Raw genomic sequence first — 20,494 nt, forward strand, 5'->3', positions numbered from 1 at the left:
TAGTTCAGTTCTAGTTCAGTTCTAGTTCAGTTCTAGTTCAGTTCTAGTTCAGTTCTAGTTCAGTTCTAGTTCAGTTCTAGTTCAGTTCTAGTTCAGTTCTAGTTCAGTTCTAGTTCAGTTCTAGTTCAGTTCTAGTTCAGTTCAGTTCTAGTTCAGTTCTAGTTCAGTTCTAGTTCAGTTCTAGTTCAGTTCTAGTTCAGTTCTAGTTCAGTTCTAGTTCAGTTCTAGTTCAGTTCTAGTTCAGTTCTAGTTCAGTTCTAGTTCAGTTCTAGTTCAGTTCTAGTTCAGTTCTAGTTCAGTTCTAGTTCAGTTCTAGTTCAGTTCTAGTTCAGTTCTAGTTCAGTTCTAGTTCAGTTCTAGTTCAGTTTTAGTTCAGTTCTAGTTCAGTTCAGTTCTAGTTCAGTTATAGTTTAGTTCTAGTTCAGTTCTAGTTCAGTTCTAGTTCAGTTCTAGTTTAGTTCTAGTTCAGTTCTAGTTCAGTTCTAGTTCAGTTCTAGTTCAGTTCTAGTTCAGTTCACTTCTAGCTTCATTAATGCGTTATCTTTTCAGTTTCGCAAAGAAAAAGATCTTGCCAATAAAGAAAAAGAGTCCACAGTCATTAAGTTTGCCATGAAAGAAAAGTCCGTAATAGATGCCAAAAAAGAAAAGGAAATGGTGGAAAAGCAACTGGCCGAGGCTAGAAAAGAAATCAAAAACTACACCACCAAGTTTCAGGCATTAAATGAAGAAAAGTCTCGTGTTACTTATCTAATGGATGAAAAGGTAAAATGATAAAAAATACCACAAGTTTAAATAATTTAATATTTCAAATATCAACACAACAATAGTGCAATGAAGTACGTAAATACCAAAGAGAATGTGAAAAACTTAAAACCGATTATGGGCATTTGGAATCAAAACTAAAGTATCATATGAACAAATTAAATATAGAGACCGAAGCTAAATTGGTAAGTAGTTGTTATAGAAAAAGAAAATATCTATAAAAGTATTTAAATATTCTTTGTTTAGTTCTAGTTCAGTTCTAGTTCAGTTCTAGTTCAGTTCTAGTTTAGTTCTAGTTCAGTTCTAGTTCAGTTCTAGTTCAGTTCTAGTTCAGTTCTAGTTCAGTTCACTTCTAGCTTCATTAATGCGTTATCTTTTCAGTTTCGCAAAGAAAAAGATCTTGCCAATAAAGAAAAAGAGTCCACAGTCATTAAGTTTGCCATGAAAGAAAAGTCCGTAATAGATGCCAAAAAAGAAAAGGAAATGGTGGAAAAGCAACTGGCCGAGGCTAGAAAAGAAATCAAAAACTACACCACCAAGTTTCAGGCATTAAATGAAGAAAAGTCTCGTGTTACTTATCTAATGGATGAAAAGGTAAAATGATAAAAAATACCACAAGTTTAAATAATTTAATATTTCAAATATCAACACAACAATAGTGCAATGAAGTACGTAAATACCAAAGAGAATGTGAAAAACTTAAAACCGATTATGGGCATTTGGAATCAAAACTAAAGTATCATATGAACAAATTAAATATAGAGACCGAAGCTAAATTGGTAAGTAGTTGTTATAGAAAAAGAAAATATCTATAAAAGTATTTAAATATTCTTTGTTTTAACTTAAAAGGCTTTGGAAAAGAAATTGGAAGAAGAAAAAAATGCTCCTAATAAATTGGAAGAGAAAGCTAATGGTAGGTTTCACGGAATAAAATACAAATATGTTATTTTCATTAATTGAAATATATTTTAGAAAAATTAAAAATTGAATTTGAGGCACAAACCATTTTATTAAAACATGAAATTTCCAATAAAACCGAACAATTAGATAAATTGTTTAAAGAGTGTGAAGTACAAAAAGAAAACATTAAACAACTGCAAGAACAATTAAACAAGGAAACTCAAGAGGTAATGTAAGCTGATTGTAGTTTTAATTTAAAAATTTTTAATATTTTTTTATTTATTTTAAAAAAGAAAAATCAATTGTTCAGCAGCTTTAGTAGTCTTCAGGAAGAACATAATCATATACAAAATTCCTACAGTGAAGAAATGTTAAATTCTGCCAAATTACGTGGTCAATTGGAGGAGTTGCAGGTGTTGAAAACCCAAAATACCTTGTAAGTTTGAGTATTTAATTTTAAGTTATTTATTCCATTTAATTTGTTTTTTTGTTAATTTTAGAAACGAAGATAAAATCTTTTGTTTAACTAAAGAATTAAATGAGTGTGTACAAAAACTCCAAGACAGTGAGCAGGATCTTCAACATTTGCATGCTAAGGAAAAGGAATTTCTTAGTTTTAACAAGGAAATGAGTGAAAGTATTGTGGATTTACAAAATCGAATATGTTTGTTAAAATCTAAGGTGAGTTGAAAATGAGGTGACAAGAATTGAATTTGAACTGAATTAGAACTGAACTAAAACTGAACGAGAACTGAACTAGAACTGAACTAGAACTGAACTGGAACTGAACTAGAACTGAACTAGAACTGAACTAGAACTGAACTAGAACTGAACTAGAACTGAACTAGAACTGAACTAGAACTGAACTAGAACTAGAACTGAACTAGAACTGAACTAGAACTGAACTAGAACTGAACTAGAACTGAACTCGAACTGAAATAGAACTGAAATAGATCTGAACTAGAACTGAACTAGAACTGAGCTAAAACTGAACTAGAACTAAACTAAACTAGAACTGAACTAGACCTGAACTAGAACTGAACTAGAACTGAACTAAAACTGAACTTGAACTGAACTAGAACTTAACTAGAACTAAACTAGAACTGAACTAGAACTGAACTAGAACTGAACTAGAACTGAACTAGAACTGAACTAGAACTGAACTAGAACTGAACTAGAACTGAACTAGAACTGAACTAGAACTGAACTAGAACTGAACTAGAACTGAACTAGAACTGAACTAGAACTGAACTAGAACTGAACTAGAACTGAACTAGAACTGAACTAGAACTGAACTAGAAAGGAACTAGAACTTAACTAGAATTGAACTATAATTGAATTAGAATTAAAAAAAAGAAACAAAAGTTAAAATAAATTTTTCAAATAACATTTTGCAAAAAACGTATGCCCCGGGTGAGGCTCGAACTCACGACCTTAAGATTATGAGACTTACGCGCTGCCTACTGCGCCACCGAGGCTATATGTCACATGCAAGCTAATATTCTTAATAAACACATCGACTTCAACCGTAAACAATTCCACTATTGCAAAACTAAGAATTATATAAACATTATTGCCACGTCGTTTTTTTTTTGCAATTCAACAGAGTTCCTCTTAATTTACAAAATGGGGAATTAGAATAATAAAAGATTAACTTATAAATTATTAAAAAAATATATATATTGCTTGATTTTTTCTTACAGGCTCAAGGCACTGCTGCCGAAAATGACTTATTGAAAAAGGAACGATTAGATTATGATGAAAAGTATGCCGCTTTGGAAAATCAACTTAAACAAGAACAAAATCAAAAGAACGAAGAACGTTTACTATTGGCCAAACATCTATCGGAAAAAACTAAACTTTATGAAAATACAAAAATTAAGCTCGAAAATGTTTTGGGTGACTTTGAAGCCACAAAACATAAACATGCCACTATAGTTAAAGAGCTACAAAGAGAAATTGCTAAATATAAAAGAGCAGCCGAACAAAATGCCGATAATCATCGTACTTTTATCTGCTCCAGATGTCAAAATTCCACACAAACTAATGGTCATTATCATCAAAAGGAAAATGAGGATAAGCTAATGGCCATAGAAGCAATAGATGCGAAAAGAACTCACAGTCGTCAAAGCAGTATTAGTACAACGGGAGGACAAAGTGCGACGGGTAGTAGACGAGGTAGTGAATCTTCCGAATCGGATACGGTGACGGGTCGCGAAATGGATTTTAAAGATGATAATAAGGGACCCTCCAAGAAACATTTAGTCGAACGTATTTTACGTTTACAACAAGCTTCCGCAAGACAAACTGAAAAAATAGATTTTCTCGAACAGCATACTCTGTCGCTAGTCGCTGAATTGCAAAAGAAATCCAAAGTAGTACAATATTATATGTTGCGTGACCAGGCCGGAGCCTTGACATCCTCGAAAAGTGATCAGAACAAAAGTGAATTGGCCAAATATGGTCATGGTGTTATGTCTGCCATTTATGGTGGCATTAAGGGTGTAGAAAATAAAAGCATGTCGTTGGAATTATCTTTAGAGATTAATAAAAAACTGCAAGCGGTTTTAGAAGATACACTGCTCAAGAATATAACCCTAAAGGTGAAAACAAAACTTAATAGAAATTGTTGTAACTTTGAAGCTTATCAATTTTTTTTTGTTTTGTTTTCTAGGAAAACTTGGATGTTTTGGGTTTGGAAGTGGATAATTTAACCAGGAAACTACGTCAACTGGAAACAAGACAATGAGCTTGGCAGTTAAATGTAGTTTTTTTTTACTAAATTCATAATGTAAATGTTTTCTTTTTAAAATTTAAATGTATATTGGAGGTTATATAGAAAAATAATGGTCAAGATGAGATTGCCAGTTAGAAAGTATTTAATTATTTAAATAAATTCTACATTTTTTAAATGTACATATATTATAGAGTAACTATTATTAAATTTAATAAATTATGAACTTTTGTGTGGCAATTTCATTTTTAAAGACTTTTTTAAATAAAGGCTCTTTCGATTTTCAAACTTTTCTAATAAACTTTCTTCCCGGGTCAGGTCAAAGATTTATATTGAAAATATTTTTCTGTTTCTTCACTTATTATTATATATTTTTCATTTATTTCACGTTTAACACAATTTAAACAACAATACCCTTCAATTAATTAACTAGACATTTTACAAAACACCTTCATACAACTTTTGGGCCACGGCAGAGGGTTGTCCTAAACTCATAACCATTTGTATAGTGGGTTTTTCACCCTCCTTAGCCAAGCGCACAAATTTATTGTCATTTTCCTTAAAGTGTACCTTCATCATGGGATTCTTTTTGCCTGTCTCCTGTTCAATGAATTCTCTTAGCAAAGGAGGGAATTCCACTTCTCTGGACAATATTTTTTCACTAACTTTTTTGGTGTTTTGTAAAAATTTATGTTCATCTTCTTTATCCACCAATTCATAGTCGGGTTTGTAACTAGTACTATAGATTTCAATGGGTTTGGGCAAGGTAACACCACGCCAGGTTTTTTCTACAGTAACCTTAACTTTGCGGGCGGTATCGGGTTGCTGAAAGAAAAAAAAAGAAAACAAAAACATTAAAAATGTTTTCTAGTTATATGTATTTAACAGCAAAGTTGTTATTTACCTCATCTACAGTTTGTACTTTTAAGATTTTAAAATAGCAAGGCTCCGGGTAACGTTGAAACATGTTGCGTATGACCAGACGTCCCACACCATAATCTTTCAAGTCTCCCACTATTTCCCACAAAGTTTTACCCTTGAAATCTGTTTTACGGCCCACATATTTAATAATTGTATTTGCCATTTTATTTATTCAATTCAATAAAATGTAATTAATTCACTAGTTTGTATAAAATTTCTTATGATTACGTTAATATGTTCGGCATGCAGCTGCTGCTTTTTCTTGTTAGAAAATAAGAAAAACAAATGAAAACAGCTGATCTGGCGTTGCCACACTGCCCGAACGTTTCTACACTACTAATAATAGTGTAAAACAGCTAACGGTTTAAGCGCCAGTTTTTTTTCACTAGCATAGTTTTTCGTTATATAGTTCAATTAATTTATGAAAAAATAAGTTAAATAATTAAGTTTGCTAAAATAAAAATGTATAAATATATAAAGTAGAGTGCTAGCTATAAGTGTAATATGAAATGTGGGTGCAAAAATGATTAAAAGTGTTGAAAAAATGCAGCAAAAAGTCGGCGTCATATAAATGTTTAGTGTTGTGAGTCTTTTATTTGTGAAAAAATTAAAGTTTATTGTTGTTTGTTTAAAAAATAAGTTAATGTATAAAAGGAAAATGTTGTCTTGCTAATAAAAAAGTTTAAGTGAATGAGTTTTGTTAGTTTTTGTGTTGTAAAAATGTCTGTATATGTGTAAAGTGTTTGTTTGGAAAAATGTGACCTGTCTCTAAGTGGTCACCCAAGTGCCTTATCTTCGATATTGGTTACCAATGGTCCGGAAGGTAAGTTTTTGCTATAATTGAATAATTTTACGTATTCTTATTGGATTTTTAAAGAAATTTGGGAAATTTTCATAAAAATTCCTAAAATATAAGCAAATCTTAGTACGGTCTTAGGGAAGCGTGTTTGATATTTAGGAATTTCAAATGGAATTGCTTTGTAAGGCGGTGTGTTGTTCAAGAACAATTTGTTTCCAACCTATAGTTGGTCCGCAATAGTTTTGGCTTTATATTATAGTAGTATTTGTCTAATTAGAGCTGTATCAAAGTGTCAATTAGAGTTTCAAATCCTTGATGTTGATTGCTAATTGCCCGTAAAGTAAGTTTTTGCTATAATTGAGCTACATCAAAGTGGCCATTAAAGTTTCTCATCCTTGATGTTTATTGCTAATGGTCGGAAAGGTTAGTTTTTGCTATAAATTACAATTTTTAAGTGTGTTTAATGGATTTCAAAATAAACTAGCTAAATTTTCATTAAAATGTTTAAAAAATAAACAAATCGGAGTAAGGTCTTAGGGAGTAGTATTTAATTTTAAGGAATTTTAGATTCAAATTTTATTAGTTAGATATAATTGGTTTTCAATCTATAATTGGGTAGCAATAGTTTTGGCTTTAAAGTATAGTTAATTTTTTCCAATTAGAGCTGTTTCCAAGTGGCCTCCCAATTGTTTTATATTCGATTTTTATTGTCAATTGTCTGGAAGGTGAGATTTTGCTATAATTGAATAATCTTAAGTATTCTTATTGGATTTTAAAAGAAAATTGTGAAAAATTTTCCTAAAATGCTTAAAATATAAACAGGTCTTATTACGGTCTTAGGGAAGAGAGTATGATTTTTAGCAATTCAGATGGAAATGCTTTGTAAGGTGTCTTGTTAGTTATGTATTCAACATATAGTTAGTCAGAAATAGTTTAGCTTCATTGCCCAGTAGATTTTTCTAATTAGAGCTGTTTCAATGTGGCCATCAACAATTCTCATCCTCGATGTTGGTTGCTTATGGTCCGGAAGATAAGTTTTTGCTATAACTGAATAATTTTACTTAATGTAATTGGGTTTTAAAGGAAAATAAAAATTTATTTTTTAAAATGAACAAATTTTAGTACAACCTTAGGGAAGAGTGTTCGAATTTTAGAGTATAAGTGTAACTACAGCTGTCCAACAATGTCTCTCATCCTCGATGATGAATATTAATGGTCTGGAAGTAGAATATTTGCTATAATTGAATATTTTTACTTATTCTTATTGCGGTTTTAAAGAAATTTGTAAAATGTTGATTAAAATTAAATACAATAAACAAATATTCGATCGTTCTGAACGGATAGAGTGGAATTTTTAGGAATTTAAATGATAAATGCTTTGTAAGCCATTGTATTAGTTAGAAATAATTAGTTTTTTATCTTTATATAGTTAGTGGGCAATAGTACACCCTTGAAGTGATCAATTCTTCTTCCCCGTTTTTTGGTTGCCAATGGTCGAGAAGAATAAAATAATTTACTTAAATATTCTTTGGTTTTAATGTTTAGATAAAGATGAATATAGTAATATTGCAGTAAATTTCTTGCAGATTTAGTTGTTAAATTATAGCTTTAGAAGATTTTCTAATAGATTTTTTACTTATAATTCAATATTTCTAAAAAGTTAATAACATTTTTTATTTTCTCTTTAGCCAAAGTGTTTTTAAGAAAAAAATGGCCTGTCGTGAAGTGCCTACAAAGTGTTTCATCTTCGATGTTAGATGCAATTGGTCCGGAAGGTGAGTTTTTTATATAAATTTATAGTATTAAGTATTCTAACTGGAATTTAAAAGTATTTTGGAAGATATCTTTAAAAAAACTAATGTATTCTTTTTTTAGCCAATGCAGTTATAAGAAAAAAGATCCCTATCGTAAAGGGCCCATTTAAGTGTTTGATCCTCGATGACAATTGCAAATGGTCCAGAAGGTGAGTTATTCTATAAATTCAAATATATATTCATATTTTTAAACAATTGGTACCCATATCACAAGATTATTCTTTACACTACAACCTTGTTCACACTGGGAAACTTTTGATTTTGTGTGTGAGAAAAAGAGATGGTTGATATTTCTTTCTCTTTCTCTCACACACAAACATCAAAAGTTTCCCAATGTGAACCAGGTCTAAGCACAGAAGAATCACCCTCAAGTTTCATTGAAAGAAAATGTAAAAGGTGTCCTGGTAAAACAATGCTTTTTAGAGAGAAAAACGTTTTTTGCTGTATATTTTTTGTGCCCAATCATTTTTTGGGTTACAGACTCAAAATTCTTTCAAAGTCACAGAACATTTTTCCAAGAAATTTAATTTTTTCGACTTTTTGTTGAAAATCACATTAGAATTCAATTACTTTTTATTTTCAAGCATTTATGTTTACTTTTTAATTCATTCTTTTTTTATATTTCTATTTTTTTTATAAAATTTTAATTTTTCTTTAAAAACCTCTTGTTTTCAATTTTTTAATTTGTTTTCACAAAATGTAAACAAACATCAGCTGTTTGTTTAACATTATTAGTCGTACCTACACTCCTAAGCGTATTTACACAAATTCGTATTTACACAGGTGAAGACGAAAAAAACAACTCTGCAATATTCTAGCCGTGTTTACATATTAATGTACAAAAAATAACACTCCTGTGTTTCCTAGTCGTAGTTACAAAACGGAAATAATTTAGAATACAGGAAATTCCTCTTTGAAATTCAAATATTTGAATTTTTGTCGTATTTACACCTTAAAAATATGTATTTATAAGCGGAAATTATGTTTAGCAAAGGAAATGGACACTTTAAAGCATGAGAATTAAAGGAAATGTATGTCTACAAGGGGATATGATTAAAAAACTAAATAAAATTACAAATATTAAGGAAAATTAAAAAAATATTTTAGAAATAAATAGAAGTGTGAAAAATATTAAAATAAATTTAAAAATTTGTTAATTTAAATAAATTTTAATATATTTATGATTTACTTAAAAGTTTCAAAAAATAATTTAATATTTGCAAAATCTATTATTCTTTCACGCATTGTATTCTATGTAATATATTTTTTCCAAAATTTCAGGCAATTTTAGAAATTGCTCAAAGCTAAAAGTTTCTACACCAAATTTTCCTTGATTTAATTTATTTTTTTTATTTATTTAATAAAATACAATGTTAGAACATTAATTAATATTAATAGGGAACATCTTCATAAAAATACCATACATTCACAAAGACCTTTTGTTTATCTCAATATTCAATTCTATTCGAACGTTTCGATTTCTTTGGACGCCTATCTATAGACGAATGTCCTGACGGACCACCACTATGTTGAGAATGCTCAAATGGCTGGGCATCTTCATAGGAATCATCATCACCTGAATTACTTTGCGCACTTTCGTGTAGCTCTAAAGTAGCATGCCGCTTTTGAGGCATTCACTTGAGCTTCTGCTGCAGCTGAAGAAGCCTTAAGTGTAGCCTCTTTTGTTGCTTCATAATCTATGCTGGCCTGCTTTAGTTGTTCCTCTACTTGCTCTAATCTTGTTTTAGCTTGACCTACCATCGCTGATTGAGAGGCAAGTTGATTGGATACTTCCTGAGCGGCTTGATCAGCATGTTCAGCTACAGCTTTGGCATTATTAAGTGCGGCTGTTAGCACTGAGATATGATTGTGAGCCGACTGAGCTGTCTGCTGAGCATATTTGGTAGCTATTTTAGCGGCCTGTAGTTGTTCTAGTTCTCGTGATAGTGCTCTTTGGGCATTTGCTGCTTGATGCTGTAATTCCTCTAACAGCACCTGTTTACCTTCTAAAGCTGCTTGGGCAGTAGCTGCCGCCTGAGAAGCAGCCTGAGCTAAACTATTTTTGGCCAAAAATGCCGCCTGTTTGGCAGCAGCATGTTGTGAGGCTACAGCAGTATAAGCTTGATTGGCAGAACCTTGTGCTATTGAACGCAAACCACTGCCAATGCTGTAACCCGACTTATGACCACTGGAGGGAGGTTCACTGGCTAAATGATAGGAAGGCGCATTAGAGGGATGACCAGAACTTCCACTAGAGCTGGTTAATTTGTATTCATAGTAATTATTGTCATATTTGTTGTCCACTGAACCACCACCACCTCCACTGGCAGCTTCATGATCTGCAATTGAGTGCGACTCTTGAGGCTCAAATAACGCACCATTACTATGTGGATGGCCAGCGTGTGTTTGATACGTACTATAACCATTACGTTTTGTCAGACGTCCCACTGTTTCTTGAGAACAGTGCAGAGCTAAAAGAATAATTTACTTAGAAATCTCTTCTAATCTTTCGCTTCTCTATATACGCAAAAAAAAGAACTGACCACAACTTACCTAAGATGACGCAGGCTATTGTATGTATTTTAATCCCGTTATACATTACTATTCAACAATAATTTATGGAATGTCCACCACTAGCTTGTTATACATCAATTTTATACCGCGGTAATGTAAACATACATACCTTAAGTTAGTCAACCGTCAATTTTTTTCCATGTCCAATATTTTGTTAGCATGTTGGTAATGCTTTTAAGCCAACTTAAATACTCGATGTTTGTGGAAAATAAAGCTTGAAAAGATATTTTCACTTGTTGGTCTATTGTAGCTGTCTATCTTTAATAAAAATTAATTGATTATTTGCGGAAGTTTTTGTTTATAGGTGTTTGGCACGTATGTATTAATAATAGTGAGGCTATAAAAGTAGGAGGTTTTGCTTACAAATAGAGAATGTTATTGTTAACATGGGGAAGAAGTTGTAAATTGATAAAGTTTAAGTTTTTTTGCTATTAATCGAGAGTTTTGTCCTGCAATAAAGGAGTTATTTGAATAACATACATCTCTCGGTAGTTTAGCTGTGAATTTTCTCGTGTGTTAGACAAGAGGTCGCGGGTTCGATTCGATTCGACTAAGGTGAACTAACGAACTAACTACTAACTATGTAACTAACTAACTAACTAACTAACTAACTAACTAACTAACTAACTAACTAACTAACTAACTAAGTAACTAACTAACTAACTAACTAACTAACTAACTAACTAACTAACTAACTAACTAACTAACTAACTAACTAACTAACTAACTAACTAACTAACTAAGTAACTAACTAACTAACTAACTAACTAACTAACAAACTAACAAACTAACAAACTAACAAACTAACAAACTAACAAACTAACAAAATAACAAACTAACAAACTAACAAACTAACAAACTAACAAACTAACAAACTAACAAACTAACAAACTAACTAACTAACTAACTAACTAACTAACTAACTAACTGTTACGTCGGTGGTATTCTCTACCAATCATTATCGTGATTCTAGGCTTGTTAGTTCAGATATTCCTTTATTCTGATTTCAGATTTGTACTTTCTGCTGAAGTTTTTTTTTTCAATATAGGTAACCCTTATTGCACATATTCCCGGAAAGGAGTATTTTTAACTTACATTCCATTATAGCTACAAATAAAATACCTTTTCAATTTAATTTTAAATACAAAACTTTATTTAAATAAAATAATAAATTAAATACATTATAAAAAAAAAACTATTAAATAATAAAACCTAAATGATTTTCTAATGTGCTAAATACTCGCAGATCTCTTGGCTAACTTTCCAAAATGCAGAAAGTTTGCTAAAGAAAATCTTAATTAGTTCACGTTTATAAATCTCAATTGATAACAAAATGTATAAAAACAAAAAACAAATAAATAGTTGAGAGCACGCTCGCTTACAACACTAACAATAAATTAAAAGACGTTTTTTTCAAAAGTTGTGAAAACAAAAAATACAAAAACATGGCGATTTAGAAATGAAATTCAAATATGTCACTTGAGGAGCAACCGAAGTTGCGTCGCGCAGTTGTATGTGGGAAAGCATCTAATCATTTGTAGTATTGAGTAATTTGACGGATCCAATCCAAGTAGTGAGATACCTTAACATAAACACCAGGTACATTCACTTGACCACATCCAATACCCCAGGAAACAACACCAACAACATTCCAAACACCACCACGTTCACATACCAATGGGCCACCACCATCACCCTTGCAGGCATCTTTGCCTTCTTCACCACCGGCACACACAAAGCCAGGATTCAATTTGAAACTGTAGCCAAGGCGGGTTTGGCGCAATTGGTTTTCACATTGGTGGTGGGATAGAATTGGTACATCAACTTCCTTAAGAATATTTTGGTATTTTCCTTGATCACCGAAAGCATCCTTACCCCAGCCAGTTGTCCAGCAACGAGCACCAGTGAAATCAGAGAATTTATCGGGTAAACAGGCGGGACTAATGTGGGGATTCTTGGTAAAGTCTACGGGATGATCCAATTTCAAAACAGCCAAATCGTTATCCAAAGTACCAGCATAGTATTCGGGATGGATTTGTACAGAAACAACATCACGTTCAATATAAGGGAAGAATTCTACATCATGATTAACATCCCATTCACCCAAACGAGCTCTTAAATCAAAACCGTTTTGTCTGGAAATTAAATGGAAAAAAAGTCATGAAAATTTCTTAATATACAAAATAACAAACTAAACTTACGATTTAATACAATGAGCAGCAGTAATAACATGTTGGGCATCAATCAAAGTACCACCACAGGCATAAATCGATTCTTTGGGATCCTTTTTCAAAATAGCTACATGCCATGGATATTCACCGAATTCACTGTCACCATCTACATAAACGGGATTCTTGATACGACCGGTTATACCGGCAGCATTGCGTACACCACAACGACCTAATTGTTGTTGGGGTGGTTGAGCTGGACGTAAGGGACGACGACAGCAAACTTCATTAACACGGCAAGTTTTCTGTACAGGACGGTTGCCATAATAAGCACGCTAAAATGGAAAGTAAATAAAATTTTTAATATAAATTAAAGAATTGATAGAAAAGTAAATATCCTGTTTGCTAATCCTTTAACACTCAATACCTCTTGTAGTTTAACTGTTTCTGCTAATACACTACTACGTTTCTCAACCGTTTCTTCATGTTCTTCTAAGCTACGCCTTTTGCGATCTCTAGGAAATGTTATATAATCACTACCCTCAGCTGCACCTGGAGCTTGTGTTGGTATTGGATGTGTAAGATCAGTATTTGTGTATCCCAATTCTTTTCCTTTTCGATAACGTTGGGATTCGGAAAATGTTAAAGATTGATTAACTTGGGCACTGCGATCGTATGGATTTTCAAAACCTTGGTTGCCATCATAACCACTAGTACCAAAATCTGTGGAGTAGCCTTGTCCAAATTCATTGCCAGGTGTTGGGTATGTAAGTGGAGAGGGTCCAAAATTTGGCCCTTCAGTTGGATAGTGACTTGAAGTGTGTGTAAACTCGTTGACTGAAGGTTGATAGGAATGTAGTGATGAACCAACACTAGCACTACCCGTGGGATAATGACTAGAAGTGTGTTCGTAATCACCTCCTGAGGGGGGATACGAATGTGAGTTCGAATCAAAACCTGTAGTTGCTGTGGGATAAGATGAGTGATCTCCGAATGATGAGTGACCAGGAGACGTGTGGACAAATGGGGTCGAATGGCTAGACACATGTTCATAATGTTCTTTATGATGATTCTCATAATGATGTATAGAACTTGGTTCAGTATAAATTTGTGGGCCAGAATGATACTCAAATATTGGTTTGCTGGGTATCATTTCAATTTCGTATTTGTGAAAACTTGGTCCTGTAGAAGGAAAATGGTGTATGGGTCCTGGACTGCTAAAGGTAGGGCCATCATGATGTGAAAGATGATCATCATGATCAAATCCAGAATAATGTTCATGATGATGGTAGTGACTATTGTGCACCACATTTGGCTTAGATTTAAATAGGTTGCCAACTGCATCAAAGATTGTAGCACTTGGTGTAATATGCAGATTCACCAAAGGTTTTACTACATTCTCACCAAATTCAGTTTTCTTTACTTGCACAGACACCAAGGGATTTACATTTATTAAGCCAAGATTAAGACCATTTGGTCCCAGAGCTCCAAAATGAGGATTTTGAGCAGGATAATGTTCACCCAAAACATTGGTGGGATAACCGCCAGGGTTATTAGGATAGGGGAGACCAAAAGAAACACCGTATGTTGGTAAAATTTTGCGGCGTATCAATTCAATAGCTTGCAAGACAGGTAGTCCTAGACGCTAGAGATTGGAAGAGTTTACATACGTTATAACACTTGTGCGGCTATTTCTAGGACGACAGCAACATGCTACATTAAAAAGTGCGTGCAAAAATGTAACTCCATGAAAGTGCGGTTAGCTTGCGATGGGTTTTTTTAGTTTAGATTAGTTACGTAAAGCACATACGCCACCGCACATAAACTAAACACACGCACTTCCAGACCGACATCTTTGAGAATCTTTGGGCGAGATTTAACAACCTTATAAGAACATGAAGACGTTTAAGTTTAGGCAGCGTAGTGTGCAGCATTATTAAAAAAAAGTTGCTAAAACTGCAGGGGTATTAAAATGTTATAAAGGCTTTGGTTATTTGTTGTATTAGAAAAAATGCTGGCATTTGTTAAGAAATTAAAACCAAAAATGTTAAAGTTAATTTTTAAAGAAACTACAAACTTACGCCTTGAGAATCTTGAGTTAAATCAGAAGCAGCATCTTCAGGTTTATTTTCTTCTTCTTGGATAGCTTGACGTTTGCTGCGTTTCTTGTCTTCAGTCTTGTCATCTTCAGATTTATGTTCATCCGATTTCTTTTCGGCAGTGGCAGAGACGGTAATATTGGCAGCAGCATCATCACTTAAAGCCTCAATATCCTTACCCAAATTACGAGGATCAATAGGTAAAATTAAATCTTCTTTGCGACCAATGCGATCGGCAGCAGGACATTGATTGAAGGGTACACATTGACAATCAACAAATTGATTACGAGCCGTATCATATGCACCATTGAATTGTTCATTACCATAGCCGGAAGTTAAGCTATTAAAGTTATTGCTGGCAGAAGCAGTAATACCACCAATATTATGTAATTCCTTTTTGTAATAATCGGGATTTTGACTGTGATAGCTGGAGCCGGGAGTGCTAGCTTGTCCATAACCAGATTGACCAAATCCAGATTGTCCAAAACCAGAAGATGAGGAGGAGGATGAGATGCCACCGAATGAAGCTAAACCAGCAGAAGGTTTGGAGTATAAATCACCATTAGGCTTGAAACCATTTAATCCTTGTCCAAAACTAGAACCAACTTGTCCGAAGCTAGAACCGCCTTGGCCGAAACTAGAAGAACCTTGGCCGAAACTTGAAGCACCTTGAGACAAAAGACCACCCTGGGAAGCACCATTGAAACCAGCATTAAAGGCAGAATTAGTTTGGAATGAACCTTGAGTTTCAGGAGTATAGGCCGTTGAAGATTGAGCTAAGGCAGAGAAGTCGGTATTAATGGTTTGTCCTGAACCCACTGGTATGGCTACACTGGGAACTTTAGCGCCTTCAGCACCTTCTACATGATGATAATGATGATGAACATGTTGTTGCAAAGAAGAAGCGGATGAAGCAGAATTCGAAGCTACAGCAGCACCAGTAGGTATACCACCAGCTACTACAACCTTAGTACTGGAAGAAGCAGCTGAAGCGGAAGATTGATGACTATAGAAGTTAGTTTGTTGAGAACCGGCTACTTGAATCTTTTCGGGATTTTCAAAGGCATAGGGAGGAGAAGGACCATGACCAGTGTAGATGGGACCAGGAGGTTTGCTGCCATAAATAACGGCTCCAGGTGGAGGTCTGCTGAAACTAGCCGATGAAGAAGAACCATCAATAGCTGAAGGAGGAGGAGATTCCAAATAGGGGCCATTGTAATTAGGTCCTGGTCCTGAGGGTCTATAGCCAGGTTTGTAAGAACTTTCATAGCCTACTTTGCGTGGTGGACCGAAAGAGTTGACCGAAGAGGGAGGAGGACCCATATGAGGACGTCCATTGAAATATGAGGGAGGAGGCATAGGCTTGGGAGCACCATAAGGACCACCACCATATTTGGGTGGACCCTGAGCATAAATACTGGAATAGTAAGGACGTTTGGCTTCTTCACAGCTCATCAAACCCAAAGCACACAATTTATCACGCACCAAATTACGAGCTTGCATATCATTTCCCTGCATTAAAGCCTGATCTACATTGCCATCTTCATAGACACGATCGTATTCATTTAAAATTCTTCCTTCACGGCGAGAATTGATGATTTGATCAATGATTTGATTAATATCGGTATCATTACTATAGATGGGCTCATGAACAGCATAATTGCGACCTTGTACATCTTCTTCTCCCTGCTTGGGTTCGGCATCAGCATCAGCCGAACGTTTAGTTAACATGGAATCCTGTGCTGCCACCGACCAGCTACCACTCCAGGATGTTTGCTCTTCAGCTTGTGTATATAAGATGCCAGCTAATACAGCCGTGGCCAAAAGGGCCCAATTTAACAACAATCCCATTCTGTAAAAAGAAATAAAAAGAAAAGAAAAAAAACTCATAAATATTGACCTTCAAATTATTGATAGCGTTCAAAACTGTCTGTTAAATGGTTGATGATGAATATTAAGTAATATTAATAATAGTATTTTATATTTGTGAAGACACCTCCATCATGGCCTCAATACTAAAAAACACTCTAGTGGTCATTGTGCTACTTTTGAATTTCATTATTATTGTTGTTGTTGTTGGTAAATATTTCAAAACATAGCGTAAACATAAACAAAACCAAAAGAAGAGTAACTTCATTAACACTCACTCTATCGTGCGCATATTCAACCGGTTTGTTTGATTCGGTAGCGCTGATTGACTCATGCGTCGCTAAAGAAAACACACATACATGCATAATAGAAAAAAAAACAACAATATACTTTTACTTTCGTTTTAAGGTCATTAGCTTAAAGCCGGCATAAACAAATTACTACAACCGAAAAAGCCAACGAATAAAAAGCTTGCATTACTATAAACTATATGGACTTGGCTTTTGGCGGATTCGTTTTTTTACTGGATGGCTGACTGACTATTGTGGAGTTGTGCAAGTTTTTTGTTGTTGTTGTTGATGATGCTTGTGCAAAGATAATTTCAAGCATCAGTTTTTTTCCCCCATTGTTGCACAGAGTATGAAGTAATTTTCGTTACGTTTCCTTACCCTGTTTCTTACTATATATGTATATTTTTGTTTGGATTTTGTTAAATTGAAATAATTTTGCAATGTTTGCTTAAACGGAGCGTTGAGAGCAAAGTTTGTATATAGCAATAATAAAAAACACGACTTTTAGTCTTTAGCTTTTGACAGCTGACAAGACATGAGAGTCATTTAGTTGTAACTTTATGTTGGTACTTTTCCACTTAGTAGGGAAGTTGTAAATAAAATATGCATACAACCTATGTATAGAAATTTAACGCCCTATGACTTTAACGAGTATCTTGAGTGTTGCTTTTTTTATTTTATATTGTTTTGTAGTTTTTTTTTTTTGGTAACTATTTTGTTATGTCATGGATTTGTCTGGTTTTTGGGATAGTATTTTTTTAATGTGTGGGATTATATTTTAGGTAATTACTGTTAAGGTTTTTTTTCTTCTGAAGTTTGTATGTTATGCAAAAATAAATAAAAGATATAAATGAAATTGTAATATTTTTCTCATTTGTGTGTGTGTTTATTTTGCATAAATAAATGTAATGTAACGGTTTTAAAGCGGATATAGTGGGTGAATAATTAAATTTGAAAATATATGTGCAGTGTTGCATTTGCAGACAATAAGTGAGAAATTAACAATGTTGTATTGTAATGTTAATTTAATAGAAATCGTATACATTAACTAATCCCCCCAGGGAGTTGAAAACAATTGTAAAATGTGTTTTACATGAAATTATTAAGTTTTTTATCTTAACTTAATTAAATAAAATAAAGAATACAATTGACTATGAAATGTTGAAAATTTAGTCTTGCAACTGATGGAATTTTTAAATGCAATTGTTGGAGAAATTGCAAATACAAATTTCAAGTCTTAGGCTCTATTTAAAACCGTTATAGAGTTCAAAATTTTGCGGAAAATATTTCTCAGATGTAGATACAAGAACCAGATTTGTGGAAATATTGTGAATTCAAATTATACAGATTCTTCTTGATTCAAAATTTAGTCAAGTATTGTAATGGCTGCGCTATAAATTTCCAAGAAAACTATTGAAATATGTTTCTTGGAAACATTTGTTGAAAACATAACGTTGCCAAAGATGCAAGAAACTGCAGCATCACATTGCCAACTATTTTGAAGATTTGACCATTTAAAGATCTCCACAGGACTTAATTGGCAGATTATAAGAACATTTTAATGAAGCCTTAACATTGCCAACTACAAAACGTAAATGTAAAATCACATTGCCAACTATGTGGAAAATATTTGTATTAAATTGAAATATTGAAATTGCAAAAATTAAGAATCATTTGCTGATGGCACTACTAGACCAAAAGATGCCAGAAAGTACCACATTGCCAACTATTTTGAAGATTTGACAATTCGAAGATATTTACAGGATATAATTTGAACAAGAAACATTGAAATTCCAGGACAGGTGGCAGATTACAAAGAATTATTTGGTGAAGCCACAACGTTGCAACGTTGTGAAAACGCAAATGCAACATCACATTGCCAACTCTTCGGCAAAAGTTTATCTTCAATTGAAATATTGAAATTGCAATTAAGGATCATTTATTGAAGCCACTACTCGGTCAAAAGATGCAGGAATTATAACATAACATTGCCAACTATTTTGAATAAATTACAGAGAATTGCCAAATGCCTTTATTTGGACCAAGATAAATTGAAATTGCAAGACAAGTTGAAGATCATTAAGAAACAAACAAGCTACACATTGCCAACTATACGCAATAAAAATATTTGTCTTAAACAAATATTGAAATTGCGGAGCAAATTAAAGGAGTATTTAAGAGTCATTTGTTAAAGCCTCTACTAGGTCAAAAGATGCAGGAATTATAACATAACATTGCCAACTATTTTGAATAAATTCCAGAGAATTGTCAAAAGATATATTACAATTGTGGGGCAAGTGGCACACATAATTAAAGAACAGTTGTAGAAACCTTAACATTGTCAAGGATGCCGGAAATGCAACATTACGTTGCCAACTATTCTTAAAAAGTTACAAAGATTTGGAAAGATCTCCAAAAATATAAAATATTTATATCTTTAGAATCTGCTTATTAACACTTGAAGTATTAAAATTTTAGGGCAATTAAAAGATTCATAAGAAATAATTGTTAAAGTCGCAGCATTGCCAAAGATGCAGGACATACACCATCTCGTTGCCGACTATTTTCAAGAAAGATTTTCAAAGAAATCTAAATTTTACATTAAAACAACTTTACATATTTATATAAAATTTCCACTATTTCACCAATTCATTACATTCATTTAAAACAATTTCTGAAATTATAAATTCATTAACAATTCAATTGTTCACTTTTCAATACAATTTACAATTGTATTTATACCCTTTCTTATACATTCACAATTTAATAATAATAATAATATTTTTTTTATAACATTTCTTTTACTTAATTTCTGTTTTCATACAAATTTCATAACCATCAAGGTCTTTTAGTTTTTTTTCCCAACCATTTTTTTATGGTTTAATCAGGTTTCATAATAACTTTTTTTGGTTTTTGAAACTTCACTTGCATTTTTTTTTAACTTTTGTCTCTTACTTTTGTTTTCTTTAATTTTTATTTCAACTCACTTTTTATTTTTTGTTTTTTATAATCCTTATGTAATAAATTAAATAAATATCCTTAAATTTGTTATTCACAACACTTTGGCTCCACTTCGTTTGTTGTCTGTACGTTGACTGTGCTGTATTGATCAGATTCGTTAGTTTTTATACTAAAAAACTACAAAAAAGCCAATCTCATCATTGTCTCAGTTTTTATTTTTTTGCTTACTTTAGGCTTTAGTTTAAACTATACCCACAATACAATATTAAAAAAAAAGATCTCTGCAAAAGACATATAGCATTAAGTTTAAGCTTGTCTCATTTGATAAACAACAACATTGTAGCTTCTCTTTAAGCCTAATACAGCAGGGTTTGCTTTTTTGTTTGGTTTGACGTCACAAAGTTTGATTTTGGTTTTTTTGGTTTGTTGACTAAACGTTTGTTTTGGCTTAATTCTTTTTATTTTATTTATTTCTGCGAATAAATGGAGGCCGCTTTAAAATTAATATAATAGTTAATATTGAACACTTTTTGAAATTTGTTCAATTGATCCTTGGCCTTAAACATTGTTGGATTTTCCATGGTATTTTTTCATCAAATCATA

The 20,494-nt window shown here is 32.8% G+C and overlaps 4 protein-coding genes, 1 long non-coding RNA gene and 1 other non-coding gene across 7 annotated transcripts in view; 2 read left to right on the forward strand and 4 right to left on the reverse strand.

The window, feature by feature from the left end:
- The window catches only part of LOC111683520 (coiled-coil domain-containing protein 186), a 5,557-nt gene extending 931 nt beyond the window's left edge, over positions 1-4,626 (forward strand). The window contains exons 3-10 of the mRNA XM_046952478.1: positions 550-762; positions 828-947; positions 1,612-1,675; positions 1,735-1,889; positions 1,956-2,098; positions 2,163-2,343; positions 3,366-4,265; positions 4,337-4,626. Of these exons, the coding sequence (XP_046808434.1) occupies positions 550-762; positions 828-947; positions 1,612-1,675; positions 1,735-1,889; positions 1,956-2,098; positions 2,163-2,343; positions 3,366-4,265; positions 4,337-4,411 (1,851 nt within the window). The 3' untranslated portion in view covers positions 4,412-4,626. The remainder of the gene's footprint in view (positions 1-549; positions 763-827; positions 948-1,611; positions 1,676-1,734; positions 1,890-1,955; positions 2,099-2,162; positions 2,344-3,365; positions 4,266-4,336) is intronic.
- Trnam-cau lies at positions 3,068-3,140 on the reverse strand. Its single transcript has one exon. It is a non-coding gene; the product is annotated as a tRNA-Met (tRNA).
- Positions 4,627-4,754: 128 nt separating the features above from the next.
- Positions 4,755-5,741, reverse strand: LOC111683519. Its single transcript, XM_023445597.2, has 2 exons — positions 5,301-5,741; positions 4,755-5,221 (listed from the first exon to the last, which is right to left on the reverse strand). Exons 1-2 carry the CDS (start codon positions 5,478-5,480, stop codon positions 4,835-4,837), a joined length of 567 nt encoding a protein of 188 aa, XP_023301365.2. The 5' UTR covers positions 5,481-5,741; the 3' UTR covers positions 4,755-4,834.
- Positions 5,723-8,080, forward strand: LOC124419924. Its single transcript, XR_006940921.1, has 3 exons — positions 5,723-6,140; positions 7,805-7,891; positions 7,992-8,080. It is a non-coding gene; the product is annotated as an uncharacterized LOC124419924 (long non-coding RNA).
- Positions 8,081-9,254: 1,174 nt separating this feature from the next.
- Positions 9,255-10,645, reverse strand: LOC111683510. Its single transcript, XM_023445588.2, is given in 3 exon segments — positions 9,255-9,550; positions 9,552-10,401; positions 10,484-10,645. Coding segments are annotated over 3 exon segments (1,068 nt in total). The 5' UTR covers positions 10,530-10,645; the 3' UTR covers positions 9,255-9,378.
- A 989-nt stretch (positions 10,646-11,634) lies between these two features.
- Positions 11,635-20,045, reverse strand: LOC111683517. Of its 2 annotated transcripts, XM_046951780.1 has the most exons (5): positions 19,918-20,045; positions 14,754-16,623; positions 13,100-14,317; positions 12,706-13,007; positions 11,635-12,639 (listed from the first exon to the last, which is right to left on the reverse strand). In XM_046951780.1, exons 2-5 carry the CDS (start codon positions 16,620-16,622, stop codon positions 12,036-12,038), a joined length of 3,993 nt encoding a protein of 1,330 aa, XP_046807736.1. In that variant the 5' UTR covers position 16,623; positions 19,918-20,045; the 3' UTR covers positions 11,635-12,035. The 2 variants fall into 2 exon arrangements, with proteins under 2 accessions (XP_046807736.1, XP_023301364.2); XM_023445596.2 differs by lacking the exon at positions 13,100-14,317.
- Positions 20,046-20,494: the final 449 nt, after the last annotated feature.

The sequence above is a fragment of the Lucilia cuprina genome, chromosome 5 (assembly GCF_022045245.1).
Source record: "Lucilia cuprina isolate Lc7/37 chromosome 5, ASM2204524v1, whole genome shotgun sequence".
In the NCBI taxonomy this organism is placed as follows: Eukaryota; Metazoa; Arthropoda; class Insecta; order Diptera; family Calliphoridae; genus Lucilia; species Lucilia cuprina.